The 22453-nt window shown below is 38.8% G+C and overlaps 2 protein-coding genes across 6 annotated transcripts in view; one reads left to right on the plus strand and one right to left on the minus strand.

The window, feature by feature from the left end:
* CEP57L1 (centrosomal protein 57 like 1) overlaps positions 1 to 8698 on the minus strand; it is a 99662-nt gene extending 90964 nt beyond the window's left edge. For 3 of the 4 annotated variants that reach the window (XR_003624182.2, XM_057528098.1, XM_028168719.2), the window contains exon 1: positions 8511 to 8698. The gene's annotated coding sequence lies outside the window, so the exon portion shown is untranslated. The remainder of the gene's footprint in view (positions 1 to 8510) is intronic. The other variant, XM_007190666.2, reaches the window with a different exon arrangement.
* An 890-nt stretch (positions 8699 to 9588) lies between these two features.
* The window catches only part of SESN1 (sestrin 1), a 116916-nt gene continuing 104051 nt past the window's right edge, over positions 9589 to 22453 (plus strand). For both annotated transcript variants that reach the window (XM_057527777.1, XM_057527778.1), the window contains exon 1: positions 9589 to 10258. In XM_057527777.1, coding sequence (XP_057383760.1) covers positions 9980 to 10258 — 279 coding nt within the window. In that variant the 5' untranslated portion in view covers positions 9589 to 9979. The remainder of the gene's footprint in view (positions 10259 to 22453) is intronic.

The following is a 22453-nucleotide window of genomic DNA, read 5'->3' on the forward strand; positions in this document are numbered from 1 at the left end:
GCATCTTTATTCCTGTCCTGCCCCCTAGGTACTTCAGAACCATTTTGTTTTTTAGATTCCATATATATGTATTAACGTACAGTATTTGTTTTTCTCTTTCTGACTTACTTCACTTTGTACGACAGATTCTATCTAGGTTCATCCACCTCACTACAAATAACTCAATTTCGTTTCTTTTTATGGCTGAGTAATATTCCATTGTATATATGTGCCACATCTTCTTTATCCATTCATCTGTCGATGGACACTTAGGTTGCTTCCATGTCCTGGCTATTGTAAATAGAGCTGCAATGAACATTGTGGTACATGACTCTTTTTGAATTATGGTTTTCTCAGGGTATATGCCCAGTAGTGGGATTGCTGGGTCATATGGTAGTTCTATTTTCAGGTTTTTAAGGAACCGCCATACTGTTCTCCATAGTAGCTGTATCAATTTACATTCCCACCAACAGTGCAAGAGGGTTCCCTTTTCTCCACACCCTCTTCAGCATTTATTGTTTGTAGATTTTTTGATGATGGCCATTCTGACTGGTGTGAGTTGATACCTCATTATAGTTTTGATTTGCATTTCTCTAATGATTAGCGATGTTGAGCATCCTTTCATGTGTTTGTTGGCAAACTGTATATCTTTGGAAAAATGTCTATTTAGGTCTTCTGCCCATTTTTGGATTGGGTTGTTTGTTTTTTTGATATTGAGCTGCATGAGCTGCTTGTATATTTTGGAGATTAATCCTTTGTCAGTTGCTTCATTTGCAAATATTTTCTCCCACTCTGAAGGTTGTCTTTCATCTTGTTTATGGTTTCCTTTGCTGTGCAAAAGCTTTTAAGTTTTATTAGCTCCCATTTGTTTTTTTTGTTTTTATTTCCATTTCTCTAGGAGGTGGGTCAAAAAGGATCTTGCTGTGATTTATGATACTGTTTCTTGAGTGCCAATTGCTAATCTAAAACTTTACATTATCTCATTAAATCTTCACAACAGCCCTGGGAAGGCAGGTACTATCCTCCCTTTACAGGTAAGAAAACTAAGGCTATTTCATCTCCCACATTCAAAGTTAGTGAGGTTAAACAACTGGCCAAATTCACACTGCCAGTAAGAAGTAAAGTTGGGATTCAAACCCAAGATACTGTGACTCCAAGGTCCATGCTCTTCTCACTATTTGAATCTATAGCTACATCTCACAAAGTACAGTTAGGGTTTCAAGTACAGAAGGTGTTCATAAGCAGTACTGGTCATTGTTCACCTGAATGACTCATAAGTCCCTCAAACAAGATGATTAACATGTGCAAACCTGGACTCAGTATCTTTCCATCCAAGACTGGTCTTCCTAATATATTCCCTACTCTGATTAATGGAAGGAGTTACTCTTTACCATCTGGATAGTAGTCCCCCAGGCATTTCCTTTTTTTATCTCCATGATCCAGTCACTAAATCCCATTGAGTCGGCCTGCTAAACATCACCCTTCTCTCATCATCACTTACACAGTCCTTCAGCTACTACCCTATCTCTATCCCTCCCTGTTCAGCCAAACTTCTTCAAAGAATAGTCTATATTCCATGCAGATTGTATGCTTAAGGGCAGTTCCTAACGGCAGCTTCTTAATTATGCTGCTGTATAATTAGTGCCAATCATAGAGCTTGTGCATATTAGGTTTTCAATAAATACTGGACAAATGAATGCAAATATAATTCCTCCATTCCCCTGTAAGTGCACTGGAAAAGGTCATTTTCTGATAGGAAAATGGCACTGCCTTCTTTAATAAATAAAACTCAGATCCTCTGAGGTTGACAGTGGAAGAAGAATCTCTACATGCAGAAGAGGAACTTATGAGTTAAATCTACAAGCTCCAGTTCTTGTCCTTAATATTCACTTTCCCCTTGGAGATCTCATTATCGCTGTCCCTCCTCACTGGCCTCACTGGGAGAAGGGTGTTGCTCCCCTTATAATGCTAGAGCCTTGTTAGATCTATGATTATGACTCTTTCCCTTATATATCTTGATACAGCAAAGATAAAATTATAATATTTAAATAAGAATTTACCAAAGCCAGAAGATAATAAAAGAGAAGAAAGAACAGACACCAAAAAAGTAACCAGGCAGTGAATCTTAAAAGTTAGGGGGGCTTCCCTGGTGGCGCAGTGGTTGGGGGTCTGCCTGCCAGTGCAGGGGGCACGGGTTCGGGCCCTGGTCTGGGGGGATCCCGCGTGCCGCGGAGCGGCTGGGCCCGTGAGCCGCGGCTACTGAGCCTGCGCGTCTGGAGCCTGTGCTCCGCAACGGGAGAGGCCGCGACGGTGGGAGGCCCGCGCACCGCGATGAGGAGTGGCCCCCGCTTGCCGCATCTGGGGAGGGCCCTCGCACAGAAACGAAGACCCAATCAATCAATCAATCAATCAATCAATCTAAAAAAATAAAAATAAAAAATAAAAAATAAAAAAAAAGTTAGGATTTTCTCTCTGAGGCTTTTAGGCCCTGTTCTATCATAGTTCCTGATCTACCCTCAACTGGTGAGCACTATTTTAGCACCCACCACCCAAGAATCCATGCTTACCATATCCCCTCCTTAAAGACTAAACCTAAGAAAGAGAACCCAGAAGGATCCAGAGTTACCTATCCCCACTTACTTAAATCCTTTTATTCAAGTTGTCGTTTCCTGATCTGGAACCTACATTTTTCGTAGAGGTGAACAAGAGAAATGCCAGCCCTTTAGGAGAGACTCTCCTATCTTCAAGGAGCAGCATGGTTTTACCCTAGGCCAACCCAAGTCAATCAATCTTTATCTCAATACAGCATAGTAATTCAATATTAATATGGGAATATACACCAGATGCATATATTATAGGGTAACAGAGACTATTTACTGTCAAACCATTCAGTAACTTTAGCCTTCTAGACATGTTGGTAGCATTCTGCATATTGACTAGTCATTCCTTCTTGAAATTTTCAACCCTGGTTGCCCATTTCCTGGTTATTCCCTTCCTTCTCTGGTCAGTTTCAGACTACCGTGGCTCTTATTCTGCATCCTCACCATAGCCAACTGTATTTGCTCCCATGGTTATAGTATAACACTAACATAATGGTTAAGAGTAAGCTTTGGATCAACTCTAGCATTTTTTTTTTTTTTTTTAGCTATGTAAGGGCCAAATAATATAAGTGCAAAGCATTTAACAGACTGCCTGAACCGCAGTAAGCACATAAACATGGTAAGTTAAAAGCAAAATAAAACAAAATACTCTAATAGGCTGATAGTTATAATACATCTCTAGCTCAGACCTCATTGTTGAGCTTAACATCAATGTACACCCCTATGATATGTGGGGCCTACAAAAATTTAGAAATAATATTACCTTCAGAAGGCTAAACTATAAATCAGTACATAATGGACCAGAGCAGATATATGCAAAGTTAGCTTATAGAGACAGAATGGCTCTAACACCAGAGACTAGGCTACAATATAAATGTTTTAACATATTTAAAGACAGAATGTTTTCATCAAAAAGAAGAGCTGTCAGGAATAGAAAAAGTAACTCAGAGGGGCAAAAACTGGAGGCAATTTAAGCTCTACTGTAGAGGTTCTCAGAGCTTAATGTTATTAAGTGACCACAACATACATTTAATTTCTTTTGTTGTGATTCCAAGCTCCTAAGCAACCTGGTGATTTCTCATATAATCTTCCTACACAGAAAACCCCTTAGTCAGAGAATCAGTATGCTATCAACTTGACAAATATCTCAAAGTATATCAATAAACTGGCATCCTGATAAATTCATCAGTCAAGTGTGTGTGTGTGTGTGTGTGTCTCACAAACTCTGGTGCACGTAGCAAGATTGTGTTTGTAAGTGCACAAGACTTAGCAGCCCTCTTTTTCTTACAGTTAATTCATCAATGACTTTCATAGTGAAGCCCTCTTGTTGGAGACCAGCCAGTCAGCTTTTTCCTTGACTAGAGCACTATTCATTTAAAGCATAAATGAATGTAGAGGATAGTCGCGTATATTTACGTAGAGTATAAAGTAGAGGATATCCTCTACTTTATACTCTACGTAAATATACGCAACTATCTTATAACAGGATGAGACATGCAGGAACATGGTAAAGATATCAGCAAATCCAATTTCATGAGGGTGAGCACTACAACTCACTAGCAATAAAAGTTTTGCTGTCTTTTTTTTAAAAAAAATTGTTTATTTATTTAGGCTGTGCCGAGTCTTAGTTGAGGCACACAGGATCTTCGTTGTGGCATGCGGGAGCTTTAGTTGTGGCATGCGGGATCTTTAGTTGCAGCATGGGGGAATCTTTTAGTTGCGGCATGAGGACTCTTAGTTGCGGCATGCATGTGGGATCTAGTTCTCCGACAAGGGATCAAACCCGGGCCACCCGCATTGGGAGCGCAGTCTTACTCACTGGACCACCAGGGAAGTCCCAGTTTTGTTCTCTTTTAAGACTAATTTTCTAAAATGTTTTCATTATAAAATACCCTCCTCCATCCATTATCTTGTGTTTTTGTAAACAACAGGTAAATATGCAACACCTTTGAAAATTGACATTACATTTTTCTTCCATTCATTCTTTCATCAAATATTTATTAAGTTCATTCTAACTGTCAGACACTGTACTCGGAGCTGGAGATGATGTGCAAAAATTGGCACAGCTGCTGCTCTGGCCTGCTTAAGCTTTAGAAGCAGATACACTTAAGTCAAATTATCACACCGACAATCGTAAAACTACATTTGTAACTTATTAGCAAGTAAAGTATACAGCACAATAAGAGTATGCAATAGGGGCATTTAATCAGATCAGGTAAACTTCTCTCAGAAAGTGATATTTCAGCTAAGATCTACAGGAACAGGAGTCAAAGACTAGGCTAGAACAGTCTGGATAAAGAAAACAGTACCATACTCACTGTCTCTAGCTCTTCTCCTATTCTCTCAAATAAAACACCCTTCTGGCTTTTCTACCCTTTACCGCACTGAAACTGCTCTCAAGATTCTTAATGAACTCCACGTTACTGTATGCAGTGATCAGCTATCCTCATCTCACTTGACCTAGAGTGGCATTTAACATAACTTAGCATTCCTTCCTCCTCAACCACTTTCACTTGGCTTCTAGGACGCCACACTCTAGGTTTTTCTCTCGGTTCACTGGCGAATCCTGCATAGTTGCAGATAAATCCAAATCGACCCAAACTCCATGGAGTGCCTCTTTTTGTGATACCAGCTATTCTCAGTGTTTATCTACTATCAAAACACTACTGTGAAACTTAAAATTTTATCTATAGGCAGATCTTTACCCTCATCTCTGGACTCATTCATCGAACTGCCTGCTCCACACCTCTACTGTAATGTCTTAGAGGCATCTCAAACGTAACACGGCCAAACTAAACTCCTGATTTACCCTGCTACCCCAACACAGAAATCTGGAGACTTTCTCATGACACTGAATGGTAATTCCCTCCTAGTTGCTCAAGCTAAAAACTTGTAATCATCTTTGACTCTTTTACTCTCACACCTCATATCCAATCTGTCAGCAAACCTGTTGGCTATACTTTCGTAATATACCCAGACTCTGGCCTCTTCCCACTGCCTCCACTGCTATCACCCTGGCCCACTACCACTACCATCTTTCACCTTGACTATTACCTTACCTTCCTATTTAGTGTCTCTGCTTCTACGCTTGCTTCTCCATGGTCCATGATCAACCCAATTTAAAAGAAGCAATCAATTTAAAAAGTCAGATCATGCAACCCATCTGCTCAAAACCTTCCAATGGCTTCCTATCTCAATCAAAAAAGTCAAAGTTCTTTCAATCACCTACATGACCTCCATCCTCTGTGACCTCATGTTATTCTCCTCTCCTGCCACACTGCTATTTGTCAAATGTTTAATTTGACAAATTAACAGGCCTTTGCACTGGCTGTTCTCTTCACAGAAACGTTCTTCCTCCAGGCATCTGCATGACTTACTCCTCCTCCTACTTCAGATCCCCTCAAATGTCCCCTTCTTGATTAGGTCTTCTCTGACCACCTTATTTAAAAGTGAACCTTGCCCCCCAAAACCTGGCACTCTCCATCCCCCTTCTGAGTTGGTTCTTATTTTTCTCCACTGCATTTGTCTTCATTTACTATACATGTCACATATTTATTGTCTATCTCTCCTTAGTAGAATGTAAGATTATGAGAGTAGGGACTTTTGTACATTGTGCTCAGTAGTATAACCTCAATGTCCTGTTATATAGTAGGCACTCAACAGATATTTGTTGAGTGAACAAATGGATAAAAAGGAATATGAGAACCAGTGACTGAAGAAAGATCTGTATGGCTGAAGCACAGATAGGTGGAGACTGGTACACTAAGTGAGGCTGGAAAGGTGGAAAGGGACCAAATGACATTAGGCTTTAAAAAGAAATTTTGCCTTTAAGATTAAGGCAGGACATCACTAAATGGTTTTAAGAGAAATCTGAATTTTGAAACAGTTATTCTGGCTACTGTGTGGAGAACTAATGGAGAAAGGCCAGAGTGAATAATCACTATTGCAATGGTCTTGGCAAGAGATTATGGCAGTTTAGAAAAGACTGTGCTTATGTAAATGCACGGAAAAGGATGGATTTGAGGGATATTTGGGAGATAAAATTGATAAGGCTTAATAATAATTTGGATACAGCGGTATGAAGGACATTAAGAAAGACACGGGTTCGAGCCCTGGTCCGGGAAGATCCCACATGCCGCAGAGCAACTAAACCCGTGCACCACAACTACTGAGCCTGCGCTCTAGAGCCTGAGAGCCACAACTACTGAAGCCCGCGTGCCTTAGAGCCCGTGCTCCGCAACAAGAGAAGCCACTGCAATGAGAAGCCCGCGCATCTCGACAAAGAGTAGCCCCCCGCTCACTGCAACTAGAGAAAGCCCACGTGCAGCGACGAAGACCCAACGCAGCCAAAAACAATAAATGTATTTTTAAAAAAAAATAATAATGCTTAGGTTTCAAATTTTCATCGTAAGTGGATGGTAGTGCCCTAAAGTGAAGTAGGGAACACTGGAAAACAATCAGATTCACAGGTGATAACCATGCATTTGGTTTTAGGCATGTTGAGTTTGAGGTACTTTTGAAATATCCAAGAAATATCAAGGAGATGTATATAAGAAAGCTGAAAGGTGAAGCTGGATGGAGCTATACATTTAAGAGTCATAAGTGGTGGCAAAACCATGGCTATGAATGAGATCATATTCAATTACACAGCAAAAAGGAGACTCGGACTTAAGAAACTACCCTACCCTTTGTGGGCTGGACAAAGGAGGATGAGCCCCTCAAAAAGAAAAAAAAAGGAATGGCTTTTTTGGTTTTTGAAATCATACTCATAAGAAGTTCTCATTTTTTTAAAATTCTGATTTAAACCAGTAACATTAGAATGTCAAAGGCTTTCCAAATTAAACCAATTCATCGGAACTATAAATCTGTTCAAGGATAGATGACTTTCAGAAACTATCTGGAAAATTCACAGTACCTTTCTCTTTGCTGCTTCAAAGTACATCAATACACAAAAAGCGATCCCTCTCAAAATATGTATGATTTTGGCTTATTGCAGTTTCCTGAAATTATCTTCTCTCTCTCACTCAGGGCCTCACCATATACTGTTCTTTTGGCCCTCTTTCCCTGAGATGAAGAATTCCCTGACTTCCCAAGACTGGGTTAAGTGATCTTCTTTCTAGCCATCCCAATGATATAGTACTGTATGTTTAATGTGTGTACTGTGTAGTATGTTTAACCATTAGTTTAACTAGATAAGTCTTTTCCACTGTTGTATACTTAGTACCTAACAAGGCTAAGTTTTAAGAAACACATCTATTCTGCAACGTGAAGGATTAAAATCTAATTTGGTTTTCAGTCCATTGACAACACTTCAAACGTCGACTTTCCTCAAGAGGAATGACTTTTTAAAATCAAACAGTAATTTGTAAACAAATGATTTAATCTTTAAAAAATACTAAATTTTGGAGATTTTTATATGTCTTTTTTCATATGGTATCCTTAAAGCCTGCAAAAATTCATATTTAGGAATACCGGGGATTCTTTCTCCTTTAGTCTCATACAAAATGGATTTGACAACTCTCTTTGAAAGCCTGGCTTGGGGTGACATTTGACTGAGCAAATAAACCACACCCCTGTGCAATGGCAAACAAAGGTGCAATTGCACAGGGGTACCTAATCCATCCCGCGCGAGCCCACTCGAGAGAGCGGAAGCAGAGGCAGCAGCGCGGAGCACCCGTTTCCACAGCATGCTCCTTGCCTGGCCTTATGCTGCACCCTCCGACCCTCACGATAGCAACCATTCCCAAATTCTCGCCTCAACGCGCCCTCGGGATTGGGCACCCGGACTAGTCCTTCCCACGTAGATTACTAACAGAAGTCCCTGGACTAAGCATACAGCCCTAGATGGCTTGGTTTCTAAAATCCCAGAGGAAATGAAGGAAGGAAAAATCCTGTCAAAGGAAAAGTGGAAACCAAGCCCACAGTGCTCACCAAACCGACGCTCTCAGTCAATCTCCGTCAACGCTAACCGTTGGCTCGCAGGCCGCCACAGGCAACGCCGCAGTGGCTCACGGGGGCTGTAGTTTCTGTCGCAAACAGAACGCGCCGGGGGCACCAAAACTATACTTCCCAGAAGTCAATGCGAGTACGCTCTGCCTTCTTAAACCTGGGTTTGGCGTAATAAAGAGACCGTTTCTATTTTTAGGCTGACCTTAAATTTAGATTCAAGAACTTCCAGGTGTACGTCTGTGCTACACTCTCTGCCGTGCTTGTGTACTTCAGCTGTCCCTTATTTTCCTTTCCCCTTGTTCAGGCCAAAGAATCCAAACCTCAGAGCACAGAAAACGCCCCCCGGCGCAGATTAACTGCCTTTTAAGGCGCATGCGCGCTGCCCGCCGTCACGCAAGCGTAACGGCCGGTAGCGGTTGGCGGCCGCGCGCGGACTTGGGGTCTGGAGGTAGCCTGTGGGAGGGCGGGGTTTTTTCCAATGGCTTTGCCTCCGCGGGTCGCGTCTGCTTGGGCGGGGAACAGGGCGCAGGGGCAGGGGCGGCTCCTCGTTTGTGCCGGGCGGAGAAAGGGGAGGGGCTGGGGATGAGGACCCCATCTTCCCTCCCCGCTCCCGCCCTCTGGGCCGAGCCCCACCGATGGGGCTGGGCGAAGGGGCGGGTTCTGCGCCGCGGGCCCAGCCGCTCCACCAGCTTCGCGGCCCAGCCCCGCGCTCGGGGATTGCGGGGCCGCCCTGTGCCTGTCTGGCCTGGCGGGCGGTGGGCGAGGACGCAAGGATTGGAAAAGAAGCGGCGTCTGCCCGGGGAGTCCGGAACCGGCAGGCCGGAGACGCTTTCCCCCAACGCCGCCACCGAGACAGCGGCTGCACGAGGCTGCCGCCCCCCCGGGAGCGCCAGGGTGTCTGGCCGCCCGGGCCAGCAAGCCAGGGCTCTGCAAGCCTTCCCAGCCAGCGCCCGGCCGTGAGGGAGGAGCTGCGGAAGGCGGGGACTGGTGCCGGAGGAGGGGCGGGGTGGGAACGCTCCAGAGAACACCGTTGCTGCACAGACAAAAAACACCGAATGGCTGGTGAGCGTTCAGCTGTTACCAGCCTTTTTGGGCAGAGTACGGGTTTGACAGCTCCACAACGTGAGGATATCCGCTGACCCCGAGAGACGGAGGAGAACACTTTCCCGACACTGCCTGTCCAGCAAAGCCAGCGCTGTAAGGTTTCAACTTTCCAACTTTTTTTGCCAGTCTCTGACCAGAAGACTGCCCCTCCGGGCAGAAGGAGAGGGCGAGCTCTATCTTGTAGATCGAAGACACTTCTGGCTCCAAATGTCACCCAGACGTATGTTTTCATGACGATTCGAGTTCTCTGATTTTATTCTTACATTTCTCGTTTTTAAAAATGCAAAGTGCTTTGGGGGACATGCTGAAAGGTAACTGAAGACAGCAAAGAAAAAACTCCAATTGTCATGGCTGAAGGAGAGAATGAAGTGAGATGGGATGGACTGTGCAGTAGAGATTCAACTACTAGAGAGACAGCACTGGAAAACATTAGGCAGATCATTGTGAGAAAAACCGAGTGTCTTCGTTTGGTGAAAGAGACACCTTATCGTCCAGCAGACGGCCTTTCAAATGCTGTTTCTTTGGATGGGTTGAATAAGCTTCTTGCTCATCTGCTTATGCTTTCTAAGAGGTGTCCCTTTAAAGATGTAAGAGAGAAAAGTGAGTTTATTCTGAAGAGCGTCCAGGTAAGAAATAGCATTTTAAGTACAACTGTTTATCTAGTAATGTGAAGTTTTACTTGCAGATATTCACTTTGTATTTGCTTCAAATAGGTTGTTATAATTTGAACCACTCAACATCTTAAATTTAGACTGTTTTGTAAAACATTGAATTTGGGGTTAAAATTGGACAAGGTGAACTAAAGTAAAAGTAATTTTCAAATACAACTAAACAAGTATTGTCTTTCTAGAGAGTTTTAGCAGAAATGCATCATTCCTCCATTGGGAGATTGGGATTGACATATATACACTAATATGTATAAAATAGATAACTAATAAAAACCTGCTGTATAAAAAAAAATTTAAAAAGAAATGCATTCCTCCTGGGCAAAATATGTGAAAATTACAGTTAATTACAAATAAATACTTACTTTTCCTTATATTCATTTTTATGTGTTGTTGGGAAGTGTAGCCAGTATGCTTTTCACATTGCTACAAACAGTGTTCTCTGTGGAAAGTTTCACGTTTAAAACCCTCTAAATTGATAAAGATATTAAATGTTTCCTGGTCAGCTTGTTCGAGATAACTGGTGAAACAATTTCCTCTTGTTCTTAAAAACAAAGCAAAAAAACCGAGAATCTGTTCCCTAAATGCAACCTTTTTTTTCTGAAAGAATTATATAAAATAATAAAAGCCCATGTTATAAAGGAGCTGACATCTGCAGATTGAAAAATTGGATCCAGGTTGAGTGAATGGTAGACTGTTATGGTCAGTTACTTAACTAGCTTTCTCTGTGTTTGCCTAAGTTGTTTGATTCTTTTCTTTTTTACATGCATACCTATTTAAGTTGTGAGTGCAAAGGATAAAGGATGTTATAGTTTTCCTCCTGTTTGTACATATTCAATTTATGTTGTTTTATTAGAAGATTTATTAGAAAGTTTTTTTTTAAGGGAAAGATGTTTAGATATTAAGAATTGTCAGAAATGGTCTTTAGGCTTATCAGTCTAAATTACTCAATCCACATGTGTTCAAAGTCATAGTATGAGAAGTTTTTTAAATTTATAATTTACTTGGGTATATATGTAAGCTAAGATGAACAGTTTTTCTATTCTGGTTTGAATTCAGTTTAAAGCAACAGAAAAATAATAATGTGTATAAAATGAAGACTCTAAGATCTCGGGATATTTCTTCTCACAAACACTGTGGAAACAATAGTTACAATTTATATTTATCCAGAGTTACTAGAGAGGAATTATCCTAGTACTTGAAGTTTACCTCTTTAAGCATCAAAAGTTATTTCTCTATCTCTTAGTGTAGTGACTACAACAACCGTTTTTTTCATAATGGGGTCATCATTATGCACATCAAGTACATACTGTTGTACAGCTGAGGGTGGAATGTATATATAGGACTGTATGATCCATTTTGTTCGAATTTGTGTGTTCAATTTTTATAGTCTTTCTGTTCCTTCCCTTACTGTTTGTATACTTCACTTCAGTCTCTTCCTGAATCTTTTATTTTAGTACTTTTTTTTATATTAGAATGGGAAACCAGATAACCAATTTTGTTAAGAGTTAGATTGAAAACAGAAGTAATTAGGCTCTGGGGAGTACAGGGTCAAAGGACTAACATAATGGTAAGTAAAGTGGTACTGGTGTCAGACCTGGGCTCAGGTTCTCCTCCTTTATTAATATACTGCATACCCTTGAACGAGTTAACTTACTTGACCTCTCTTAAGCTTGGATTTCCACATCTATAAAATGGGAATAATAATACAGAGGTGTATTACTATAATAAATAATATAAAGTATTATAAATGCGATGTAAAGTGCCCCATATGTAATGGATGCTGCTCTCCCCTTTCATAAAAGAAATACATGGACTATGTGATATGTATTTCAAGACTCATTCATCCTGCAAAAGGATTCAAGAATCTCTACTGTGAAGGTTTCCCATCAATTTGTGCCTTCTTTCTCATCTCTGCATCTATTGCACATTATTCCAGCTACAATTCTAACAGGCACTTTACTTATATTGGGCTATAATCACATGTTTATGTGTCTGTCTCCCCCAGGAGGGCTGCAAGTTCTCAAGAGTATTGACTGGGACCGGGAAGCTACTAAATAAATACTGTTTCTTAGTCTGAATAGATGAAGTTACTAGATTAGGGAGTTTTCATCCCTACATCATTCATTCATGCCTTCATTCAACAAATGTTACTTGAACCCCTGCTGAATGCCATTCTAAGAACTGAGAATCAGTGGTAACAATTTTGACATTCTACTGAAGGGAGACAGACCATAAACAAATAAACAATATAATTTTAGATAGTAAAGGAAGACTTCCCTGAAGAGATGGCATTTAAGCAGAAATGAATAGATATTATCCAGGCAAAAATGAGATTTGTGAGGGGGACATTCCATATATAGGGAATAGTGTGTGTGAAGGCCTCATGGTAAGAGAGAGCAGGTGAATTTAGGAGTGGAAAGTAAGGCAGTGTGGTTGGAGCATACAGTTTGAGAAGAGTGTGAAAGTTTAAGTACATGCTCTGGAGTCAGACCTGAACTCTACAGCCTTAGGTAAATTACATAATCTCTCCTTGACTCAGTTTTCTCACCTGCAGAATGAGGATGATGCTAATAGTTCCTGCCTCACAATGAGAATAAAATGAAATAATGCTTACAAAGCATAGCACAGTGCCTAGCACATAAGAAACACCCATAAAGTTAGGAATTCTGTTTCTAGGCAGGATCCAGAGAACAGAGGATCTTGTGGGCCATGTTAGGAGTTGTAGACTTTATCCTAGGAACAATGGGAAGCCACTGAGGGGTGTTGAGCAAGATGGTGACATGATACATGGTGTATTAGAAGCATCACTTTGGAAGCAATTTGAAGAATGGATTTCAGGGGTCGAGAGTGAATGTGCAACAGTTAGGAGGTTGTTCACTAGTCCAAAGCAAAAATGGTGGAGTAAGATGTAGTGGGCAAAGTGGAAAAACGTGAATAGATTTGGGAGATAGCTAGGAGTTAGAAACCATGGGGTATATATTTAATTGGATATGGGAGATGAGGAAAATAAAATCAAGGATGGCTCTAAAGTTTCTAGCTTGAACTCCTTGGTGAATAGTTAAGTCATTTCAGGAGACAAAAGAGTGGTAGAGGGTCACTTTAGGGGAATGATGAGTTCTGTTTTAGACATGTTGAGATTAAGTTGCCTATGATAAATCTGATTAGAAATAGCTCTTAAAAGGATTTCTGCCCCTGCCACCACTGTTCTACTCCTGACATTGTTATCTCTCACTTTTCTCAACCACCTTTATATCTATCCTCCACATAATTGCAGAGCTATTTATCTAAAATAAGAAGCTGACCATGTTTCTCTCCTCCCTAAAATCCTTTAGGATAGAATCTAAACTTAAGTATGTTACTTAATGTCCAGCATCATCTGGCGTCCACTTAACGCTGCAGCCTCACTTCTCACACTCGAGCACCAGCCTCACAAGGGAAACAAAATAATGTAGTGCTCCGTAATGCCTTCTGTTATTCACTAGTAAGCAGCAAAAGCTGAACTGCATTTGCAATTCTTGCAGCTGTTCCTGAAGGGGCCCTTAATTGCTATAGGTCAGCTCAGAGGAGTATGGTCAGGGAGAGATGGTAGGGTGGTGGTAGGATGGATTCAACTCAGAATGGCTAAACATGTAAAAAATTGGCACATTGAGAGATAGCATTCTCTGTTTGTATTCCTGTTCGCAATTTATTGATTTCAAGTCAGCATACTTAACTCTGTTCAACACATTTTTGAGAACTATTCTGTGCCAGGCACTATAGTTAGGACTGGAAGATCAATTAGATTTGTTCCCTGTTTTAGAGGAAGGTCTTCTGTTCTCATAGGAGGTTTTAGTTGTGCTGTTTGTTTGTTTGTTTACACCCATAATACCTTTTGGATATGCTTGATTCCCTAAGCAAATGAATGGAGTGGCCCAATATACTATTATAGTCCACTGGTGACTGTTGTCTTTATGATACATGTAATTAAGGGGGAAAATGTTGAGTATGTGTATATTCATCGAAACATTATGAGGAGTATCCAAAATAGCCAAGTATGTTTCTAAGAGTAGTCATTTGATCCTTTTCATTTCTATACCATGACAAAGGAAAACAAATTTTCTTATATGCCTGTCAGCAATTAACACTATCTGAAAGTAACTTGGCTTAAGGTAGAAAACTTAGACCAAGTAAGGAAGTATTTATCTTAAGTGGGATGGAGGAGACTTTTCATTTAGTGAAGTGATTGTTACCCCCCAGGGAGAAATGAAACTTTAGTTGTTGGGTATGGTGTACATTTATAGTTGTAGAGTTGCAGTTGGAGTATCTAGTTGGTATCCATTGGGTAATATATAGTTTGTAGGTTTAACAATAAGAGGTTAGTAAACCTCCTATTGTTCGCATAATGAGTCTGGAGGTTAGGCCATTTCAAGCCTGAAAGATTGATTCATTAGCTGAACTACGTTACCTTTTTGCCTTTTATCTTTTTGTTCTCCAGGCACCATGTGCAGTCATTGACCATTTGCAGCTAAGAGGAAAAGCGTTTTTTCCCATGCCTCTATCAGGGAAGAAAAGCTTTCCCCAGAAACCCTCCAGCAGACTTCTTCTCAGTTTCTGTTGACCAGTGTCACATGCCCTTTACTAAGCCAGTAACTGGCAAGGAAATTGGGCATTTCTATTTTTCGTTTGGATTAATCCACATTCAGCCCCTAAGAGCCAGGAGAGCCCCCATCATGTGAACAAAGATTTCTGTTGGTGAGGAAGAAGAGGGACAGAAGACAGGTTTAGTCAGAGGCTGCCAATGAAACTCATATCTAACTAGATAATATATTGCTTTAGTCTAGTTATAATTTAGATTCTATTAGGTTGGAAATGTAACTAATTTATAATGATGCTATAAAATATAACAGATTCGGAACATTCTAGAAGCAGATTTGGCCTTTTAAGATGATTGTTTTGTTTTTATTTCTATTTTACTGCCATGTCTAGTCAAAGACAAAAATTTAAGATAGTCCATCTCAAACATTCACTGCTGACTCTTAGGTATCACAGCAAATATGAAAGTCCTCCTTCAGTGTTTACACTGAGCTTCTCTCTTCCATATCCACTGTTTTTTGGCCTTCCTTATTTTATTGATACACTGAGAACTCAGTCCCTTTCCCTCAGAAAGCCTCCTGGCTTGCTTCTCTCCTCAGTGCTTCCTCTTATTCCTATCTTTGACCACTTTCTTTCTTTGCTTTTGAGCTCAGAGGAGAATACTATTTACCCTCAGGTTGTCAGGGCTTCTTTGGAAGAAGAATGTAGAGAAATTGAAGGCAAATCTTTAACTTTTTTTTTTTTCTAAATGGTTTGAAAACAAAGTAGAGAGCCTATGTTCTTTTTACTCACTGGCTTACAGGATGAATCATATCTACACTATCTACCCTCAGTGTCCTCTTCCTTTGTTCTGACTTTTAAGAAAGATTGAAACTAACACAGATACTCTTTTTTTTTTAAGTTTTCAGATTTCAAATGTTTTATTCCTGTTACAGTGCCCCAAATGGTCTCTAGCATGGAAACAAACAAATAAAAAACCAGAATGATCAATTTTTAAAATATTTTTCTAGTATTATTTTTGTTTATAAATGGGATGTAGTGTTTTGTAGGGAAATGGGATGTTAAACACTTGCCTATTAGATTTCAATTTAAGGTCATGGGTTGTTTATGTCAGGAGGACTCCCTGAAACAATAGTTTAGCTTAATTAGAATTATTTTCTTGTTTTTAATACTGTGTGCCCTTAAAGTGCTACACAGATCATTCTTGGAGTAAAAGAATTTGAAAATAGATGTGCTGTTCTCTTTGTTTTAGGGTTATATTTATTTTCCTTTTGTAAGCCATTAGAAATTTGCAGGATATCTTTTAACCAATTGAGTAGATAATAAACAGCCAACTTAAGGATTTGTTGAAACTTTGATGTGACAGAAGGTAGCTGTAGAATCTTCGGTTTGATGAAGGATTATTAATCACTTAGAACTTTGAAACAACAGGGCCCTATTTGGTGTTATGTCTTAATCATAAATAATTTCATATCTAAAAACAGACAGTGTTTATGAGTAGCAAATTAGCATGTACTGGAGGAACCAGAGGCATGGGGAAATTTTAGAATTTGTGGAAGGACAGGGGAGATGCTGGTGGAGGGAAGGTAGTACTTAAATTGCATAAAAGGATGAAAGTTATGCTGGATGTATATCAGCACCAAGCAAGCCTCGCCACCAATTATAATCTCTTCTTTGTCACAGTTTCTCAAATCAGTCTATTTTTTTCACACCATGATAAAATATTTACTTTTTAATTGAAGTCAATAGAAAATAGGATTTACTTTGACCCAGCTTTTGTAGATCACATTTATTACATTAAGAGAGAAAGACCTTAATTGACCTTGATGATATGACCTACTACTTCAGTTACGCTGGCACAGTAAACTCAGGGGCATCTGAGGGTTCTTCAGAATATTTGATGATGGTATTACTAGGGGCAACGGGCAGACTGGAAGTTTAAGTCACACTATGGGAACATTATTTTATGCTTTGCTTTTTTTCCTGTTGGTTACTACACCAAGTTAAACTAATGTCAGTAAAGATACATTTACCATGACATTTGTGTATAGAAAAAAAGTCTTTCAAAAGATGCTTGTTTTTTACAAAATTGAGTTATTTGTAGTGAGGTGGATGGACCTAGAGTCTGTCATACAGAATGAAGTAAGTCAGAAAGAGAAAAACAAATACCGTATGCTAAACACATATATGGAATTTAAAAAAAAATGGTTCTGAAGAACCTAGGGGCAGGACAGGAATAAAGACGCAGACATAGAGAAGGACTTGAGGACACAGGGAGGGGGAAGGGTAAGCTGGACAGAGTGAGAGAGTGGCATGGACATATATACACTACCAAATGTAAAACAGATAGCTAGTGGGAAGCAGCCGCATAGCACAGGGAGATCAGCTCAGTGCTTAGTGACCACCTAGAGGGGTGGGATAGGGAGGGTGGGAGGGAGATGCAAGAGGGAGGAGATATGGGGATATATGTATACATATAGCTGATTCACTTTGTTATACAGCAGAAACTAACACAACACTGTAAAGATATTATACTCCAATAAAGATGTTAAAAAAAATATTGCTCAAAAAAAAAAAGATGCTTGTTTTTTAAAAGAATGCTTTTTCACTGGAAATACTTAGGGAGTTCTTGTAGGATAGCTGTTAGGACCATTTATTGGATTTTCGCAATAGGCATTTTTATTGTTGAAAGCCTGTATACTGCTAGTAGACTGTCATCATTTGTGACATGTTTCAGTTTACATGAAAAAGACTCGTGAAATTTGGCAACACAAGAATTATGTCTTCTCATGTTCTTATCTCTTTTCCATAATTCCTTATAGAAAAATCTAATAAGATTGCAATGAAATATGGAATTACCTTAGAAAAATGAGATACTTTTAGTTTTATGCCTTCTTTAAATCTTACTCTATTTTTAATTTTAAAAGGGAAAGGTCTTCATAAATTTCTAAAATATTACTTATATTATAAAGTTACCTTCAAACAACTTCCTAAGCTTTTAAACCATACTAAAGGAAAATAAAATTTATGATGTGAGTTTTGTTAGTTATATTACCCAAATCAACTTTCATATATACATATTCATTAAATGAATAGTATTAATGTTTTAACTTAAAAATTGTTTAAATTGACAAGATTTTATATATATATAATATATACATATATATTTTATATATGTATATAAAATATACACATACATACATATACATATGCTTTCTTAAATAGCTAGGATAATTTGTCAATTCTATGTAAAGTCTAATTAGAATCTTAGTTTACCCCACTAAAAATGGGCATTTGCTGTTTTGACACTTCACTGTTTGACAAGCATTGCACAGTCGTCTTTAAACTTGACATGATTTCATTTTCTAGCAAGTTGGCAGGTGTTAGCTGTCTATAATTATAACTGAGTAATTTTTCAAATGCTATTCATAGCCTGAACACAGTAAGAAATTCTTCCGATCATGTGATAAAGGCCAAGCCTTGCAAAATAGTGGTAGAGTGATATGATCAGTGGTACTGAAGGACATATTTAGAGAAGCCTTTCAAAAGTAAAAAGTGATTTAAATGATAGGGAGACGGGTTTTCTCACAAAATAAGATCTCTCAAAGTCACTGATAGTGATTACACCTCACCAAATTAAGGTGTGTCTATTTTTTCATGTAACAAGTCATGTATACATTGGCAGTCTTAAATTATAAAATATTAATCTATATTTATTCAGTTTTCTTGATGACAGAGATTCTGAGCATAAGAAATAATTGAAATTTTATTAAGGCAGTATAGATTTTACCACTGGACGCAGTGAATATTTCTTCTCATTTCATTCATGAGGTATTTACTGTGTACCTACTATATGCCAAGCGCTGTGCTTATCTATCTTTTGACATATCAAAGGAAAGGCTGTAAGCTTCTCTTAATTTTAATCATTATTCTACTTTAAAAACAAAAGAAGCTTTTGCTTTTCCTTGATTTTTTTTTTCTTTCTAACCATCTATTTTAAATATACACAGTCTCACATTGACTAGAGATATTACTTCAGAAGGGTTTAAAGATCTTGGATTTTCTTTACCAGCCATGAATAAATTAACCTCTGTAGTCTGTTTCCTCATCTGTGAATTGACATAATTTTAATATCTGCCTTGTGATGTGATTATAAAAATTAAAGGAGATCATATTGGTAAAGCATTTTGTAAACTTTGATATACTGTACAAATTTAATTATGAATAAACTTCTTGAGACTGTTTACTTGCTGTAATATGAGGATAATAATAATACCACTCTCACAGGGTAGTTTTGAGAATTAAGTGAACAGTAAAGTATGTAGAAGTGGGCCTGATACACAGTAAGTGCTCAGTAAATATTGGTGATGATAGTGATGAATATTGGTGATAATAAAGAAGCTGATGATGAACTTGATCTAGGTCTCTTAGCTAATGAGTCAAACTCCAAACTGGCATTACTTTAGGATTTTTCTGTTTAGAGTTTAGGATTTTTATGTATTGATTTATAATTGACTTTCATATATCCCACCCTTTGTATCCACATGTATTTACACCCCTAATTGCCTTTTGTACAGTAAATTTTAATATATTAGCATATTAATGCTATGTCCAACTTTACCAAAGGATGCTTCTAACCAACCACTGCCTCAGGGTAAGTGGTGGACTTACCCAGAATTTTGCCTCGTGGGTGATGGCAGATCTGTAGCATCCATCCCCTCCTTGGAGTTCAGCACCATTCTAGTTATGTCAGCGTGGCACCAGTAGGGAGGGGTTGCAGGCAGGCAGTTGCATGTGTCATCCAGGGGTCAAGTGTACATGGAGAGGTCCATTGCCAAGGCCTGTGCTTTAATACCTGGACAGCAATAAAGGAGAATGCTCAAACCATAGGCTTTAGAGTCAGTCAGACCTGGCTCTAAGTCCTACTCTGCCAAGCTTTGTGACCTTGGGCAAGTTATATAACCCGCTTAAGCCTCAGTTCCCTCACAGAGTTGTGAGGATTAAATGAGGTAACATGTGCAATGTTTACTGTAACTCAGTTAGCACTCAGTGAATATTAACTATTAGTATTCTGTTCTGCCCTCACAGTGCAATTGGGGGAGAGGAGATGGGAAGTTGAGCCCTCTGGCACCATATGCTCTTTAGGGTACCCCAAGTCTCTGGGCAGCTGGGAAAGTTTTCACCTCCTTTCTAGGTCCCTTGGCCCTAGGGAATAGCATCCTAGAGGAAATAGCACCTCTAGGAACCAAAATAAGGGTTTTATAAACGTTGTTTTAGCACTCTGCGAACCGGATTCCTCCCCTGATACAATGCTCGTCTGTTATTCCACTTAGGAACATCTGACTTTCCAATGTATCTTCAGGGGTATAAAATGTAGAAAAGCAAATGATGACTTATATGCCAGTGCTGTCAGTAAGCAACTGAATCCTCTGTGCCTAGTCAATTCATGTCTGATACTTCAGGCAAATTTGCTACAGAGACTGCTTGCCTTGACGGTCTACTGAGGAGATTAAAGCTGCACTATCAATGTTCCTACACTGCTTCCCCCAGTGGGAGCTTGACATATTAAGCAGAAAGTCCCCCAAACAGTCCTTTCACTCTGGCCAGGTAACTGGCCTGGCCTAGACTGCTCGATATGATTTTAAGAACAAAGTAACTAAGCAAAGATTACATTGCCCAGAAGATACCCCAGAAGTAACAGGGCTTGAAGAGATTTTGTATCATGTTTGATTTCTTGAATTTGCTTCATTGGGCATGGCAGGTGTCTTTGGGGCTCCTCCTGAGCTCCCATGCCTGCCCCGCTTATAATCTGCCACACACTGGGACAAAGTTATCTTAAGTCATTTTCAGCAGTCTCTTAATCTTTCTAGTTTCGTAGAACGTGTATTTTTGAATGTAATAAGAATAGGCATTCTGTATGCGAAACCTAGTTCTTAACCCTTTTCATATATTCTTAACCCTTTTCATTTAATCTTCACCACAACACTGTAAGAGTAGGTATTATTATCCCCATTTTATGCATCAGGAAAAAAAATCAAGGCTCAGATAGGTTAAATAACTTGCCCAAGGTATCATAGCTCAGTAAGAAAAGGAGCCAGGTTTCAAACCCAGGCTGTGAGACTCCAGAGTCCATGCTTTTCATCATTATACTGCATTATCTGAATAAAAATTTAATATCTTCCCTATTTATGAAAATATATATTACTTTCTTTTCCAAATTATTTTTCCTTCAGGATGAAATGTAAAACTTTGGTTTCTAGGAGAAACCACATTCTCAGGTGTTATTAAATTGCATATCAAATTCTTATTTAAACCCTGACCCATCTTGAAATTGCATTTGAACTCTATTGAATCTTTGTGTTTCACTGTGGCATATAATTTTCATTATGTTGTCATTATAAATTTCAGCTGATTGCAAGAAGGTGCTAGTCTGTGATCTTGGAAATATGATATATAAAAGGCTTATCTTTACATTAAGAGATTACCAAGTAAGATGATTTCTTTAGTGAACTGCCTAAAAGAAAATTTGGTATATTTCCATGAGTAATAGACTCAAGATTAGCTTTGAATGTTAAAAGAGCATTCTCCTAGCTAGTTCATTGTTGCCATGACAGTGCTGGCAGTGTGAGTGCTGTAGTAACTCCTTGCAATGATCTTATTTTAGACCCTAACGTTTGCAGTGCTGAACATCCCCTTCCCCGCCCCACAAGTAACTCTAGCGGAAAAGTACTGGTTTTATAACTGGCTTCTGGCTTTGTAGCTGAAAGACTGCACTATTGTGGGCTTAAAAAAAATAGTGTAGGAGTGTTGAGTATTTTTCTCGTGGATTATAAATGTTTGAAATTTCCCAAAATATTGTATTGCGTTACATGTCATACAGCAAGTTGTTTACAGCTAAAAAGAAAAGGGGCTTCTATTGTCTTTTTAAGAAGTCAAGCCCAGATTATATCATTACTTTGAGCTCTTATAGAAATCATTTTTCCATTTGTATGTTTCCCGTGCATACTTTAAAGTCTTTGGATTCTTTTATTTAGTTATTTGGAAAATTATCATAGGATCATAAAGGATTATGTTTAAATAGTGTAAAAGGTATTTTTTTCTTGTCCTTTCCATAGTTCAACATTTATCTGACCAAATTGGAACATTTTAATCTTGGTTTCTTAAATTACGAACTAAAGTTATAAAACAATTTTAAGAAATTACCCAATTTGAACTGTGTTAAACTAACATAATTGTTTAGACATTGTCAACTTTGTTGCCTATATGTTATAAATTAGATTTTAAAATATTTCACTGATATTTTCTAATTGTAAACCCCATTATAACTATACTGTTAAGCACAAAATATTTTCAAACTCATAATAGTAAGTGCCATTTTGTATACTTTTGCATACCATTTGTTAGGTCAGGTTTGGTATCTATGACATGTACACTAAAAATCTAGTGTAGCATGATGAAAATAATAATTATGGAAATAAACCTTGTCAAAGAAGATGGAAAATCTAAATATTATACTTCTTTCATTAGTGACAACTACTAACAAACTACTAACAAATGATTACATTTGCTTTTTTTCCCTAA

This window comes from Balaenoptera acutorostrata, chromosome 14 (assembly GCF_949987535.1).
Source record: "Balaenoptera acutorostrata chromosome 14, mBalAcu1.1, whole genome shotgun sequence".
Classification (NCBI taxonomy): Eukaryota; Metazoa; Chordata; class Mammalia; order Artiodactyla; family Balaenopteridae; genus Balaenoptera; species Balaenoptera acutorostrata.